Genomic DNA, 14714 nt, shown 5'->3' with positions numbered 1-14714 from the left:
TAGCCGGAGAGCTGCTTAGGGGCTGGCAGGGCTTCGTTGTGATTCTCCCCATAGCCAAGTTGTCTTTCGCATAAGTGACACCTGACTGAGTGATGCAAAGGACTTTCCAGGAGAGACCTGCTCAGTATTAGAGGCTAACACAACAGACGGACACACCACAGACGCTCTGAGACCACCTGAGTGAGCTGCGTCTGCCAACGGCTCCCTGAGAGCACACCGAAGAGTTAACATCCTCGGGTTAACATTCAACCAATAGGGGTAAATAAAGATTTAGTCGATAACCTAGTCAAGGTGTCACAAATAAGATGGTCCGACTATTGTTTTAAGTATGAGCTGGGAAGTGAACACCAAACATTTGAGGGGTTCCTATAAGTATTACCATGCCACCAAGCAATCTTTAATTTGAAACTGCTATTTCTAAAGCCTTCAGCAGTGACTGGTGTCCCATAGGGACTCAGTGGATGCTTAGAAAATGGACATAGTTGAATGGAGGACTGCACTGTATAAGAGAAACTGTGACATTTTTCTCTACTTGGTCTCAACCGCCACCTTCCACTCCCTGGGAAACTCCCTGCCTTCTAGGAGTTCTGGGAAGTGGCGCCTTACCTCACTGACCTAGGATGCTCTCTAAGATCCCACAGCCGGGATCAGAACTCACACACCGAGCCTGAGTCCAGCCTGATTTGCACGGCAACCACTATGAACATTCTGAAGAGAAACATTTTGGAGGCTGAGAACCCTATTTTCAGATTTGATTTCGACCAAGTGTTCCCATTTAAGAACGTTGTGCTCTGCAAACTGTAAAGTGCTATCAAATGGTTAGCTGAGGAACACTGCCAAGGTCAACAAACTGAAGGCTGGCTGTTAAGAGCCAATTCTTGAACTGGAAGGGCAATGGTAAGGGACCCTTTCTAAACAAGGTCTATGTGAGAACTAGGACACGACTGCATGTCCATGTCCCGCCATGGGTCCCTGTCACTAAGAAGCCCAAAACACCTACACCAGAGAGCCAGTGTTTATCTTACATTTGCATTAGAGAAATTTTCAGCCCCTCCCCCTTTGGCTTCCACCTTTGAGACATATTGTGCTACACTGCCCGACCGCTCAGCCAATTGCCCTTCCCAAAGCTCTTCAACGACTGCGTCTTCCTTCCACACTACCCGACTCTCAGATCCATTACAATTTAGACTGAGTCCTGGCTTTCAAAACCAGTCTTTTGTCCTCCAACTTCTTCTTCGTCATCTAACAGCTGAATGGGCATTGTTCCCCTAACCTGACTCGTGAAAGGGGACACCACGAAGACACTTTCTCTGGCTTCCTTATGCAGCACCCAATACTAGCCAGGCAAGTGTCAGGTGAGATCTGGGTGAGCCCAGGCTAGAGGAGCAGCCTGAGAACAGTGGGGAGCTGACAGTTTTATCGTCAGCAATCTGAGGAGCCCCCTTGTCCCGCACCCCCTGCTCGCTTTCCCTCATCTGTCGAAGCTAATGGAGTTCATGTGGAATTCACTCACCTCCCCACATGCTCCCATTCAAGCGGCCGTGTACCAATTCAGTCTTGGATGTTTCTACACTTCAGGGCTTGTAAGACAGTGAAAGAAAGATAACAGATACCTTGCAGAAAGCCTTCTGTTCTAGGCCCTGAAAGGCTTCACTTTCTCTCTCTCCTGCAACAGGAGTCTCGGAAGCCCCGAGTTAAAGAGAGATAACCAGGATGAAACGGGAACCCAGCACATGGGATGCTACACAACTTTGCCAACGGCGCCCCTCCACATATGTGTGTGTTACATGTATATTTTTCCCCCAAGAGTGGGGAACATGGAAGATTATCTACCGCTACATGGAAAAAAGAGAAAAGAAAAAAAAAAAAGTAGCTCTTTTGAGGGACCATCAAGAACGTTTTCACTTGTCCAAAGCAGAACTTATCAGGAGAAAAATTTGGAAATGGTTTTTGTGCGCAGCAGTTTCAAAATTATCAACCAATGGGGCTGAGTTAGAAGAAACCGATAAAAGTCTTGCTTAGTTAAACTTTTCAGACTCCGAGGTTCAAACAAACCATGCTTTAAGGGGGGGGGGGGAGTGACTCATGGCCCTGGGGCAGCTGGCTCACCTTGGATTTTGTGTAGTATCTATCTATCTCTGCCTTTAACCTCTCGGATAAGATCTCCAGCCCTAACTTAACTCCATCATCCATTAATGAGGCTCGGTAGCCGAAGATGGGGGCAGGGGTTAGGTGAATACCCAGTGGCTCTTGCTTATGCGAAAAACCAAAACACTGAGGGGGAAAGAAAAGACAGGTTTCAGGAGTGCGTAAAGGAAAGCGATCTTCTTTATTGTACACAGTACAGAATATAACACAGCTCGGCAGGATGTATACAGCCCTGTGCAGGAAGTAGTTCAAATCAACTGGCAGGCTGAAGCCTTTCTGCACTGTAGATGCCCACACTCTGGAAAAGAAGCAAATGCATGAAAGAGGCCCCCACGCCTTGACAGGGATGGCTCTCCGGGGAGGTACAATGAGTCCTGTGGGAATGCAAAGTGGCGCTACTGTCCGGTGTCCCTTGATGGCGCAGCGCCCATCACTACAGGGGAGGGGCAGCTCAGGCTACAGAGGATTCTTCTCAACCCCCCTCCCCGAAAACAGCATAAATTCATTAAAGAAAACTAAAACAAACCCCAAACCAGTATAAGTAAAGAGAAGAACAAAAAAGAACCCCCAAAATCTATACAGCATTTACAACAAATAAATCTCTAGCCGGCTGGGGTAAAATACGCATCTATGTATAGACTGTGTGTAGATTAGAAAGCTATAAATACGATTAGGAAAGAGTCCTTTCCTCAGAGCACAATGCTAATTAAGGCCCAAGCTTCGGGTCTGACACCTCTGTGGGCTGACTAGCTTTTGAGAAGAAAACCTTAGGTTCTCATGGCTCTAAAACGTAACCCCTCATTCCTGTGAGCTTCTTCCCACAAGTAATGAGGCTGTGGAGTGCCTCACTCTCGGGACAGCGAAGAATGTCCCATGCTTGCTCAGTCAGCTCTGTGTCCCTCGCGTGAGGAACACGATGAGTGGAGTGTGTCAAGGACAGCGAACTCCCGTCAACAAGGAGTGAGGCAGAGAAGCACTGGCGCTTCCTGCTGACTTTCCCGCCACTCCAAACCCATTTTTTTTATACAGCTTTAGTTTGGTTGTTTAGAACATTCCCAATATAATACAGCAATCAGAATAAAAAATTAAAAAAAGAAGAAGAAAACAACGTAGCGGGAAGCCAGAAATGCTAGCTAGCGCTGTTTTACCTGTAAGTGACAGGTTAAGTTTCGGACCCCAGGGAACCACTGTGCAGGGCTGAAAGTCCAAAACTGAAATAGGAAAGCAAGGCAGATGCCTGGGTTCCCAGCAGGTGACCAGCTGTTAAACTGACATGACATGTATGTAGTATGTACATGGACATGACATGTATGTAGTATGTATGTACATCTGCTTCCCAGAGAAGGAGTTAGCGAGCATGGAGAACTAGACGCAGAGAACTCTAAGCCGTGTCCAGGGTGCCCTGCACACTTCAAATGTACAAATCAGGTTAAATGACTCAACAGGTTGTCTGGTGCAGAAAGCACCAAGCAGGCCTCTAAGTGGCGAAGGGGAAGCCCCAGCAGAGCCCCTCAGGCTGCAGCGTCTTCTGAAGCGGGCACCACCCCACCTAAGGGATGCAGTGCAGTTACCAAAAAAGGTTTTGTTTTTTTGTTTTTTTTTTGCTTTAAATACCAAAACTACAAAAATCAGTTTATATAAACTGTTTTTTTCCCCAAAACAATCACCAAAAGCAAGATGATCCCCACCCCCCAATCAAAGCGAAACAAAATACTGTCATGTTAATCATCTCTCTAAACAAGCCTTCTGCGCTCAGCTGTGTGACTGGGAGGAGGGGGACTCGGTTTAACTTATGGTGACCTCTGGGCTGGAAGGCCCAAGAGGAGCAGCGGTCTGAGAACCATGGAGTGAGTAACAGCTCTCTCTCTCCTGGCCTCCCCGGTTTCAGAATGAGCTACAAGAGTTTTGCAAATTTCAAGCCTCAATGGTCTGAGCCTCCCCAACCCAGCCTTATCAACTTCCCTATGGGTGTGCAGTTTCTTTCCAAAGAATTGTGCAAGTCTAAGCCTCCTGGGTGAAGGCATTTAGTAGTCCATGATCAACGTAGATTGTCATAACTCGGTCCCCTCTCATGGGCGCTAACCTGAACACGCTGCTATACTGCTCTGCACAGACTGGCCACGGTGGCAAGGAGGATCCACTTCTGCATCTTCCCAGGAACGGATTCAGAATCACCAGCCATGTGGTGGGTTTCTGTCTCCCCTTGTTCCCACTCCCTAGCCAAGGTGTTTGTCTTTAAGGGTGTCAAATCCAGAGACAGCTTGGGTTCTCCAGATAATATTCAAAGGGCAAGCTTTAGGAACAGCCAAGAACACAAACAAAACCACTGCCCTTGTTTGCCTGAATGAGGACTGCTAGCTCTAGGGTTTGGCTACTCGGCCATTGAGAGACTTAGTAAGCGAAGCCTTCGGCGTAGGGGAGGCCGCTGCATCGATCCATGTCCAGTAGGTAAGCAGGGCTGTCTTCAAAGTGAGTCAGTGGCAGGGTATCCTCCTCATTGAGGGGGCAATCTGACTCTGCCTTCAGGAACGGGCGCTGATTGTCGGGGAAGGCCATGGAGAAAAGTGCATCCGGGTCACAGACAAACTTGTAGACGTACCGTTCCCCGGCCACCTGCGTGAGAACACATGTCACACACAACTCAGCCGGAACACGGCATGGGGCTCCAGTGAAGAAAACGAGAACTTTAAAGATGCCACCCTCTCAGGGAGTCGGGCACCAAGGCGCTGATTAATTGGTAGCTGATTATTCCAATCGCATCTTAGGGACCTATTCCCTGCCAGGGGTTTGTTGACACCATAGTTCAGGATTTTAAAAGACAGCATTTGAATTTTTAAATTTCGAATGCATGCTGGATTAGGCTCCTTTAGCAGCGAGCCGTGTTCTGTCTATATGGACAGTTTAGGCAGCCTGGTTGCCATGGGACTGGCGCAGGCACCGGACCACATCATTTCCAGTGACCTCTGGAGCTTGCGATTTTCCCAGGACAAATGTGCTATTTCAAAGGGTTCACACACATCATAAGAGCCAAATGAACCAAATGTACTATTCAAGAGATTGTGTGTGTGTGTGTGTGTGTGTGTGTGTGTGTGTGTGTGTGTGTGTGTGTGTGTGCTGCCTTGGTCATGGTGTTTTAATGCAACAGAAACACAACTGACAAAACCCTTCTTCCTGCGTTTGACGTTTGATCTTAGAATATTAAATGGGTTGGTGGGAAATGGCACGCAATGTTAATGGATATAGGTTTTTTTGGGGGGGGGTGGGGAGGACTGGTGGTAGTGGATAAAATAACATAAAATTAACTAGAGTCTATGCAAATACTCCAAAAAATTTGATAATCTTCAAAATATTAAATGCTTCTTATCCCAAGCATTCTGGGGAAGGAAAGACAACCTGTGCGTGTGGGCTCCACGATGGTGTAAAGGCTAGAGTCTGGGGAACTATAGCATGTATGGGGGGGCATTTAAGAAAGGTGCGTTCAGGCTGGGGATTTAGCTCAGTGGTAGAGCGCTTACCTAGGAAGCGCAAGGCCCTGGGTTCGGTCCCCAGCTCCGAAAAAAAAAAGAACCAAAAAAAAAAAAAAGGTGCGTTCAGTCCCACCTTCCATGTGTCAATGGGATTTTTGAGGCTGAAGTCCCTTAACCCCTTACTCTAATAAGGACTCTACAGTGGCTTTTTCAAAAAAAATTATCTTCTACCTCTTACTGAATGACACGGCTACTATTTGACCAACCTAGGGTCTCTTAAGTTCCAGGTTGTATAGGTTTAAAAGAGAAACAAGGTTATTCTTCTAACCCCTTGAGACAGTGTCTCACTGAAATGACAGGTGTAGATGCTGTGGCACGTGCTTTAACAACTAAAGGTTTCAAGCTGTATAGAATAGGAACTTTTAAGTTGATTCCTCAGTGTCTCCCCTTACACACACAACAGGAGCTGACCTAAGTCTTTGGGTCTTTTGTAACCGGAGGCAGTTTAACAAAAGCAGAAGCCAACTTCCTCTTGGGTTCTCCACAGCAACTTCTGTCAGCACGTGCTCAACAGCATTAAAAGCACTTTTTTTTTTCTTTTGGGTTCTTTTTTTCGGAGCTGGGGACCGAACCCAGGGCCTTGCGCTTCCTAGGCAAGCGCTCTACCACTGAGCTAAATCCCCAACCCCTAAAAGCACTTTTTAAAAAAGCCTTTTTTTTTTGTCGTTAATGTGTACACGTGAGCCTGAGGACATGTATGCTTATCATGTGTGTACATTGTCTGCAGAGGCCAGAAGAGGGCATCGGACCTGCGGGAGCTGGAGTTCCAGAAGGCTGCTCGCTGCCTGACATGGGTGCCGAGATCTGAAGTCAGGTCTCGGGAGAGAGGCCAGTGTTGTCGGCAACCTCTTCAGTCTTAAGGGTACTTTAAATATCCACCTGTCTCCTTCTAATTTCAAGTTTTAGGAGACAGGAGCTTACGCCCTACGGCTGGCCTAGAGTTTGATACATAGGTGAAACGGGCCTTGATTTCCTGGATCCTGTTTCTACGTCCCAAGTGCGGGCGTTAGAGGTGTGATACTCTGTCTTGTAATTCTTCTCTTTGTGCTTGCCAGATTCTTTCCTATCCCAGATTCACTTATGAGGTTCACTTCCTCTAGCTACTGTAAATGACCTCATGACAGAGGGTAGGGACATCTTCCTTGAAAGCGGCGGGGCACTCTAAGCATCTGTAGGTGCTTACCTTCTGCATGATGCCTTTCTCATAGTAATAGCGGAGGGAACGGCTCAGCTTGTCGTAGTTCATGGCTGGCCGGTTCTTCTGAATACCCCAACGCCGGGCAACCTGGAGGGACAGGAGAGCCAAGATTCAAACACGCTCCCCGGATATTTTGTAACTCAACGGCTCTGGCTAATGATCAGCCTCCCTAACTTGGAAAGGAAAGCATTTAATTCTCTCAAGATCAAATATTAAGTAAAGGTGACGGTTCGGTCACAGTTCCTAGGAGGTGAGACCCGGGGTAGAAGACGTGTAACATTGTAAGACTGTAGAGGACTTGGTTGGCATCCCAGAGGACACGGGCTCTCTGCTATTTCTCCATTTATGAATTATTGACCAATACTCACGGACCATTAACATATTGCCATTAAGTGCCATGGTCTCTGTAGCAGTCAATAAGGAGTAATTAGAACGGTCATTCCTGAAACATTAGGAACATGCTTGTGAGCTGCTAATGGGCCTGCAGAGCACAAGTTCAATTCTAATAAGATTGGAGAGGGGCTGGGAGATGTTTACTTACTGCAGCTTGCGGACTAAGGGGGATTCAGATCATTATGGCCTGTTCCATCCAGCTCTTGGCTCCCAGCAGACCCGCAGAATGGGCAGTAAAGCACACAGCACCATTATCCATTTAATGAAAAATTAACAGGGCTTCTCGCACGGTTCTAAAGTGCATTATAGCAACCTGGTCCACTTGAGGTGCAGGGATGAGGAGATGTAATTGGAGCTTTGGGCAAAAAGGAATTATAGCAGAGATATTTCCTACTAGAGTCTACTAGATATCAAGTTGTTCCCAGCATGCAAACGCTCGTGCTCCTGCCTGAGAGTGACTTGTCAGCGACTGCTTGAGAGTGGTGGCTCCACTGTGCAAACCTAAGCTGTCCGAGGCCTTCATTCTAGTCCCCTTTAGAAAATTTGGCTGGGCATAGTCATGTAAACCTTTAATCCTAGCACTCAAGAGGCAGAGGCAGGTGGATCTCATGAGTCTCAGGTAGCCTGGTCTTCAGAGAGTTCCAGGACAGTCATGGCTACACAGAGAAACCTTAAGACCAAACCAAACCAAACCAAAAGAAAACAAAACCCAAAACAAATAAACAACCCCCTAAAAACAACAACAAAAAACCCCCCAAAACCAACAACAATAACAAAAACCAAAACAAGACCCCACCACACTTCAAAAGTCAACCTAGCCACACCTTTTTGGTGCTTTTCTGAACTTCGTGCTAGAGACAGGATCTCTCTCTATAGAGTCCAAGCTTGCTCCATTCGTGCTATCCTCCCACCTCTGCTTCCCAGTACCTGGTCACAGGCATGTACCCATCAACACCCAACTCGCTCTTGAGATGCATGCACGCACATGCACACTGCCACAAAAGCCAAAGGTTAAAGTGGAGGTGTGTGCAAAGACAACAGCAGTCCGAATCAACTCTTAGGCTGCAGTGACAGAAACCCCTCCTGATTTCAGGACTCTTGAGAGACCTCTAGCAAATACCAGAGCAACCAGGTTTCTACTTTGCCCTTCCAGCAATCCCATGCAACTTTAATTTCTACTTCTTTAGTTATCTCTCAGGTAACCAGTAACTCAGGTAACTCAAGTTCCACTTTCAACAACTCGAGTCTATCTTTAAGAAAGGCCCAAGAGGCAAAACTTTTACAAAAACTAAATCCTGGTTTGAGGTCATTTTTATGTGAGATAGGGTCTTATTGTGCAGCTGTTGCTGGCCTGGAACTTAATACGTAGCCCAGGCTGGTTTCAGACAGCCCATCTTAGCCTCTGGGGTGTTGGGATTAGAGGTGTGTGTCGACTTGCCTCTCAAAGGTAAATATTTTAAACCAATGGAAATATATTGCTAAGTAAGAAGAGAGACCTGCTAAGTAAAAAGAGAGACCTGCTAAGTCGATCGCAGTGCCACCAGGGTCGGCAGCAATCACACTGAAACTCACTGCCAGCCTGGCTGCCCCAAGTGACGGGGGACATCAGGCAGCTGCCAGTCTCTCTGCTCAGTGGCAGAAAACAAATTCTGCCTAGTCTTCTGCTTGAAAGGTGACCTCTCCCTGCTGTCAGTGCATGCAACGGCTTACTGGAGAGGTTTCGTGTATGTGCAGATCTCAAGGCTGCTTTGGTAGCTATGGTTACTGACTCATCCACTCGGCCGGTGTGATGAGTTGGAGACTCAGGCAGTCCCCTATTTGGTGTCGGGAGGAGCAGGCGGGTGAGCATATATCGGCAGCTCACCCCTCTCTGGTTCCTAAGTTAGAATGCATACATTTTGGGAGCCGAGGCCAGATGGGGGAGGGGACGAGGGACAGGGGACTCACCTACTCCTCTTCAAAGAGCAAGTGATTAGTCACAGAACAAGGAGAGGCTCTTTCCAGCAACCCAGCCTTTAGAACCTCCCACAGCATCACTGATCTGCCACACGTTCAACACACAACCCCCCCGCCCCCAATAGTCACACCGATGCGGATTCACAGTTAAAATGGCTCCAGATTAGAGCCGAGTCAGTCGTAATTGAGAGGGTGCTAAGCTGGATGAGTATCAAAAGACATTTGATTAGGGGGCCTGCCAGAATGCGGTTCTAAAACCACAATTTCCATGCACAGTGTAATGGATATTGTGGATAATTACCCAGAGTGCACCACTCAGCCACACAGCTGCCTACAATTACGTCCCCAGCAGCTTCTTCCTCTGCTTTACCCTTTACGCTCCCCCACGACAACGTCTTACAGCTTTTCCCAGGAGCTGGCGGTATCTTCCTGGTATCAGTGAGGACAAGAGTCCTCTCGACACCGTGCAGGCCAAGGCTAAGCAGCTCCCAAGGTTGCAAAGGGCCCTGTATGTATGAGGGAGCTTAAGAATAAGTCTCAGGGTACAGAGGATAAAAAAGCAACTCCTAAAGAAAGGAGGCTGAGGGTGTGGTAGGATGGCTCAATGGGCAGAGGCACTGGGGGGCATTTCCAGGACCACGATGGAGAGAATCCACTCCTGTGGGTTGCAGCACATGCAGACTTAGCGAGCCACCTCGGCACTAAAATTGCAATAGTGATGATGATGATGATGATGATGATGACACCAACAATGCTACTCAGTCAACGGAGAGGCTCAGGACCACCATAGGCTTCACACACGTGACTTTATGAGCATTCTGTGTTAGTATCAGCTCCTTCATTAAATAAGAAAGCCGGAGCCCTCTGCCATATGTCCATCCTTTTCCTTACTGTTGGCAGAGATGGGGAGATTCAATAACGGCCTCACAGAGGCTCATAACCAGGTTTACCTGCAGCTGGACAGCCTGCACTCGGCCCGAGGCTGTGGCAATAAAGTCATAAAAGCTCCTGTTTGTGGAATGAATTCGATCAATAAGGACTGCTCGCCAGACAGGCTTACTTTCCTTTTGAAAACCCTCGATGGTCAAGGTGCCATCCTGTCACCAGCCTCACATAAACCGGGCGTGTCATAGGAAGGCAGTGAGGGGTTAGGAAGGCAGAGAGAGAGAGAGAGAGAGAGAGAGAGAGAGAGAGAGAGAGAGAGAGAGAGAGAGGAGCGAGAGAGAGGAGCGAGCTATGGGAGGGCAGCAGCTATGCAGCGTGACTAGAGGCTGACCCTCTCTGTATGACAGAGCCCAATCAGAGGCTGTCTGCAGTATTACGTGCTGACAGCCTTTCTGTGGATAAACAGGAGACAGGGATACTATATCTGCATGTGCACTCGAGTGTGTATGTGGTGTTATTTCATACGGAGGCCAGAGAGCCAAGCTGGTGTCTCCCGGGCTGTTCTGAACTTTATTCTTTCAGACGGGCCCTCTCTCTAATCTGGGACTCATCCATTTGATTAGGCTGGACAGCCAAGGAGCTCCAGGGGCCTCCCTGTCCCGACTCCCTGACTGGCTGGCATTACAGATATGGGTGTTGGAGATGCACGCTGGAGCCTCCCCCGCCCTCACTCTCAGAACTCTGTTTTATACCACATGAAGCCTGCCATTTTAAACCAGTGCACGGTCGTCCCCCGTACCCCCCATTTCTAGTCTACTCTCCCCTCTTCTTTCTCCTATCAACTTTCAGACCACGTCCTTCCAAACCAAGTGTTAGGGTGTTCCCTCCTGCCGCTAACTGCAGTCCTTAATGGAATGCCTCCCAAGGGTGCCGTTCTCATTTTCACTGTACCCAACTCCGGGATGGCGGTTGTCTGACCACACACTATTAAAAGAAGGGTATGTCAGTCACCAAGAGTGTGGATGTGTATTTTTTCTATCCTTAACCTTTTAAACTCTAAGCCAAACAGAAATTAAAATTACTCCCTTTGAAATGGGTTACGTGAATAACCGGCTTAAACACGCTATGCTGTGTGTGTTCAGGCCGGTGCAGCGGTGACATCCTCTTCACTGACAAGGAGGTGGGTCTGTCTCTCTGTTAATAGCTCTGAGCAAAAGAGATGGCAAAAGGTTTCCTCTTCTATTAAATAAAGGAAGTTTGTGCCCTTCTTTTAACTACTGGTGTGCCATCTAGTTATACGTCAGCTTTACACAAGTTAGTCACGGAGGAGAAGAAATGGAGAAAATGCCTCTGTAAGAATAGGGCTGCAGGCAAGCTTGTAGAGCAGCGGCTCTCAATCTCGTGTATGACCCTCTCTCAGGGGTCGCCTCAGACCATCTGCACATCAGATACTGGCATTACGGTTCATAGGAGTAGTAAAATTATAGTTATGAAGTAGCAACAAGAAATAGTTTTATGCCTAGGACCACCACGCAGGCGGTACTATATTAGGGGTCACAGCACTAAGAAGGCTGTGGACAACTGCTGTACAGCCTTGTCTTAATAGGTGTGGGAGGGCCCATTCAATCCTAAGTGGGGGCTCCCCTGGTTTCTATAAGAAAGTTAGGGGGAGCAAGCCAGTAAGCAACACTTCTTCACAGCTTCTGTGTCAGCTCCTGCCGACCTCCTTGGATGATGAACAGTGATAGGAGTTATAAACCAAAACCCAAACCCCAGTGTCCTTTGATCATGGTGTTTGTCACAGCAAGAGAGCAACAGTAACCCTCGCTACAACGACCAGGCTCCGACAGAGCATACTTTTTAAAAAGCATCTACGTTCTGGAGAGACAGCTAGAAAGATGGCCGAGCGGTTAAGAGCTCTCTGCTCTTGCATGTTAGATCCCAGCACCCGCAGTCAAACCAACACCTGTAACTCCAGTTCCAGGGGATCCAACGCCTTTTCCTGGCTTCCGTGGGCACTGTACACACATGGCACGAATACACACACACACACACACACACACACACACACACACACTAAATACTTTAAGACTTATCTCTGGTGATCCTATCTGTCTAAGTTAGAGGCATTTGAGCATGTAGTAAGGTTGGTGTGATGGTTCAATGGGTCAAGCAAGGCATTCACTTACACTACCCATCCTGGCAACTTGAGTTTGAGACCCGCATATAGGAGATCTCCACAAGTGGCCCTGTGACATGCCCACAGCTTGTTGCCCCGCCTCTCCACCATGACAGACTCTTACCTGCCCCTGAAACTGTAAGCCCCGATACATTATCAACAGGGAGGTAATGGAGACACCCGGACTCACCTCTTCCGGTTCTATGAGCTTGAACTCCATGCCTCGGCCAGTCCAGGCGATGAAGTGGGCATTGGCTGGGTCATCCAGAAGGGTGACGAGAAACTGCCACAGCTGCAGAGAGCCTCGCCTCTGGTAAGGGGGCCCCTCGCGATACATGGTGGGCTCCTGCTTGACTTTGCCTGTGTGGGACAGGGGTGTGCATGCATCATTTAGGCTGAAGTTTCTCAGGGACTCGCACAAGAAGCAGCAGCTACTGGTCACTAAACATGGTGGAACCGACTGAGGTGATCCGGAATGGCTAACCCTCTCACCTTAGCACCGAGTCTCAGATGGGCATCTTACCTTCCAGCCTTTCCGGCACCACGCAAGTGTCATCGAAGTATAGCCTGGGGTCCTTTTCATACGTGAATCCTGAAAGAGTTTAAAGAGAAAGGACTATAGTAGCACTCTTTAACTTACATAAAAAAACAATTTCTTATTAATTCTCCTGTGTGCACAAAGTCTGGGGCGCACCCATGTGGAGGTCAGAGGATAGCTCTCTGGGGCCAGTCCTCTTCTCCCTTCCACAGGGGCTCAGAAGACTCAAACTTAGGATGTAAGGCTTTCACAAGTGCTTTTACCTGTGGAAACCTCTTGTCAGCCCAGATTGTTTTATTTTTGGTTCCATAGCCCTACCGTTGCACCTATGACAGGCGGAATTTTCAGAGACTTCTAAAGGACTCATAGTATTTGAGTTCTGACATCACCACCTTGGCCTCCATGAGGTCGGAGGAAATCAGTTCCAGCTAAAAGGGCTCCACTGAGGGCAGAAGAAACCAGAGTCACAGTAGGCTCCCCCACGTCGTACGCAGTTTGCAGGGAGCAGTGTCTGTTCTGGTCAGCCTAGCTTGCTAGCTTCGTTCCACTCGTGTACAGTCTTGGCACTTTTCTCTCAGCTAACATTAACTCAGCCTTCCTCACAGACTTATCCAAGCTCTCCACACACTCCCTGGCTATGACAGAAGCACAGAAGGAGAAAGGACAAAGATGCAGGCCCAAAGATTTAGAGCAGCACCGTCCCCAGACACAGAGGAAAGAATTACTCACGGGAGAGTGAAAGGGTCAAAAAGTGGGAGCTGGGGGTTGGGGATTTAGCTCAGTGGTAGAGCGCTTGCCTAGCAACCGCAAGGCCCTGGGTTCGGTCCCCAGCTCCAAAAAAAAGAAAAAAGAGAAAGAAAAAAAAAAGTGGGAGCTGAGGCTGGGTGGCAGTGTGCAAACTTTTAATCCCAGGACTCGGGAAAGCAGAGGCAGGTAGATCTCGAGTTCGAGGCCAGCCTGGCCTATAGAGCAAATTCCAGGACAGCCAGGGTACACAGAGAAACACTCTTATAAAATCAAAGCGGTGGGAAGAGGGAAAGAGAAATGAAAAAGGGGTTCCCTGCACCCACACGGTAGCTCAGCAACTATCTGTAACTCTGATTCCAGGAGAATCACTGTCCTATTCTGGCTTCTGCTTGCAGAGTGCACACAGCCATATACACAGGCAAAGCACCCAGACACAGACACACAGACACACAATGCAAGAAGTATTATTTCAATGACACTTTCTTCTTATTGAGTCCAGCAAATATTCAGGCCTCATAGTGTGCCAGTGTGGGTAGATAGGACCTTGTTCTTATGAGCGTACATCTCAACTTAAAGAAGGAAGCAGGAAATAAAAAAAAACAAACAACAGTTTAGCATTGGAATTGAAGTTGACCCCCACCCCATTAGTTGTGTGATTTTGAACAAATTAATTCCATGGTGTTCAGGATTCCTCACTGGTTCTGTTGTTGAGTTAAATCTATTTTAATAAATTTGTTCTATTAGAACAAACAGTGCAGTCTATTTTTTGCCGCTCTACTGTTCCTTCTTTACAACAGAGCGTAAGTATAGTTTTTGGCACACGTGTGTAGTAAGTAATTCTTCAAGAAAACAATGGTAGACTGGGAGCGGGCAGTGCTGAAAGGAGGAGTGATGATCCTGGGCTGGGTCTGATGGCTGGCACTGCAGTCCCAGCCCTCTGCAGCCAGAGGCAGGCAGATCTGAGTTCCAGGCAGCCTAGTCTACACAGGAGCAGTAATAGTGAGATCCTGCCTCAGAAACACTCCACCAATCCTGAATGAGCCTAAGAACTGTAATCTCGATGCCGATGCCGCCAGTCACAGAGGGGACTTCTCAAGGACAAGGGCCACACCCTAAGGATTGTACTGGATTCTCAACACCCTG

General features: G+C 48.0%; 1 protein-coding gene across 1 annotated transcript in view; it reads right to left on the bottom strand.

Moving 5' to 3' along the window:
- Window positions 1-2312: 2312 nt before the first annotated feature.
- Window positions 2313-14714, bottom strand: part of Etv5 (ETS variant transcription factor 5) — a 50499-nt gene continuing 38097 nt past the window's right edge. The window contains 4 exon segments of the mRNA NM_001107082.1: window positions 2313-4761; window positions 6859-6960; window positions 12477-12646; window positions 12810-12878. Coding sequence (NP_001100552.1) covers window positions 4540-4761; window positions 6859-6960; window positions 12477-12646; window positions 12810-12878 — 563 coding nt within the window. The 3' untranslated portion in view covers window positions 2313-4539.

The sequence above is a fragment of the Rattus norvegicus genome, chromosome 11, assembly GCF_021556685.1.
Source record: "Rattus norvegicus strain SHRSP/BbbUtx chromosome 11, alternate assembly SHRSP_T2T, whole genome shotgun sequence".
NCBI classification, from domain to species: domain Eukaryota; kingdom Metazoa; phylum Chordata; class Mammalia; order Rodentia; family Muridae; genus Rattus; species Rattus norvegicus.
This window is presented reverse-complemented; position numbering and strand designations above follow the sequence as displayed.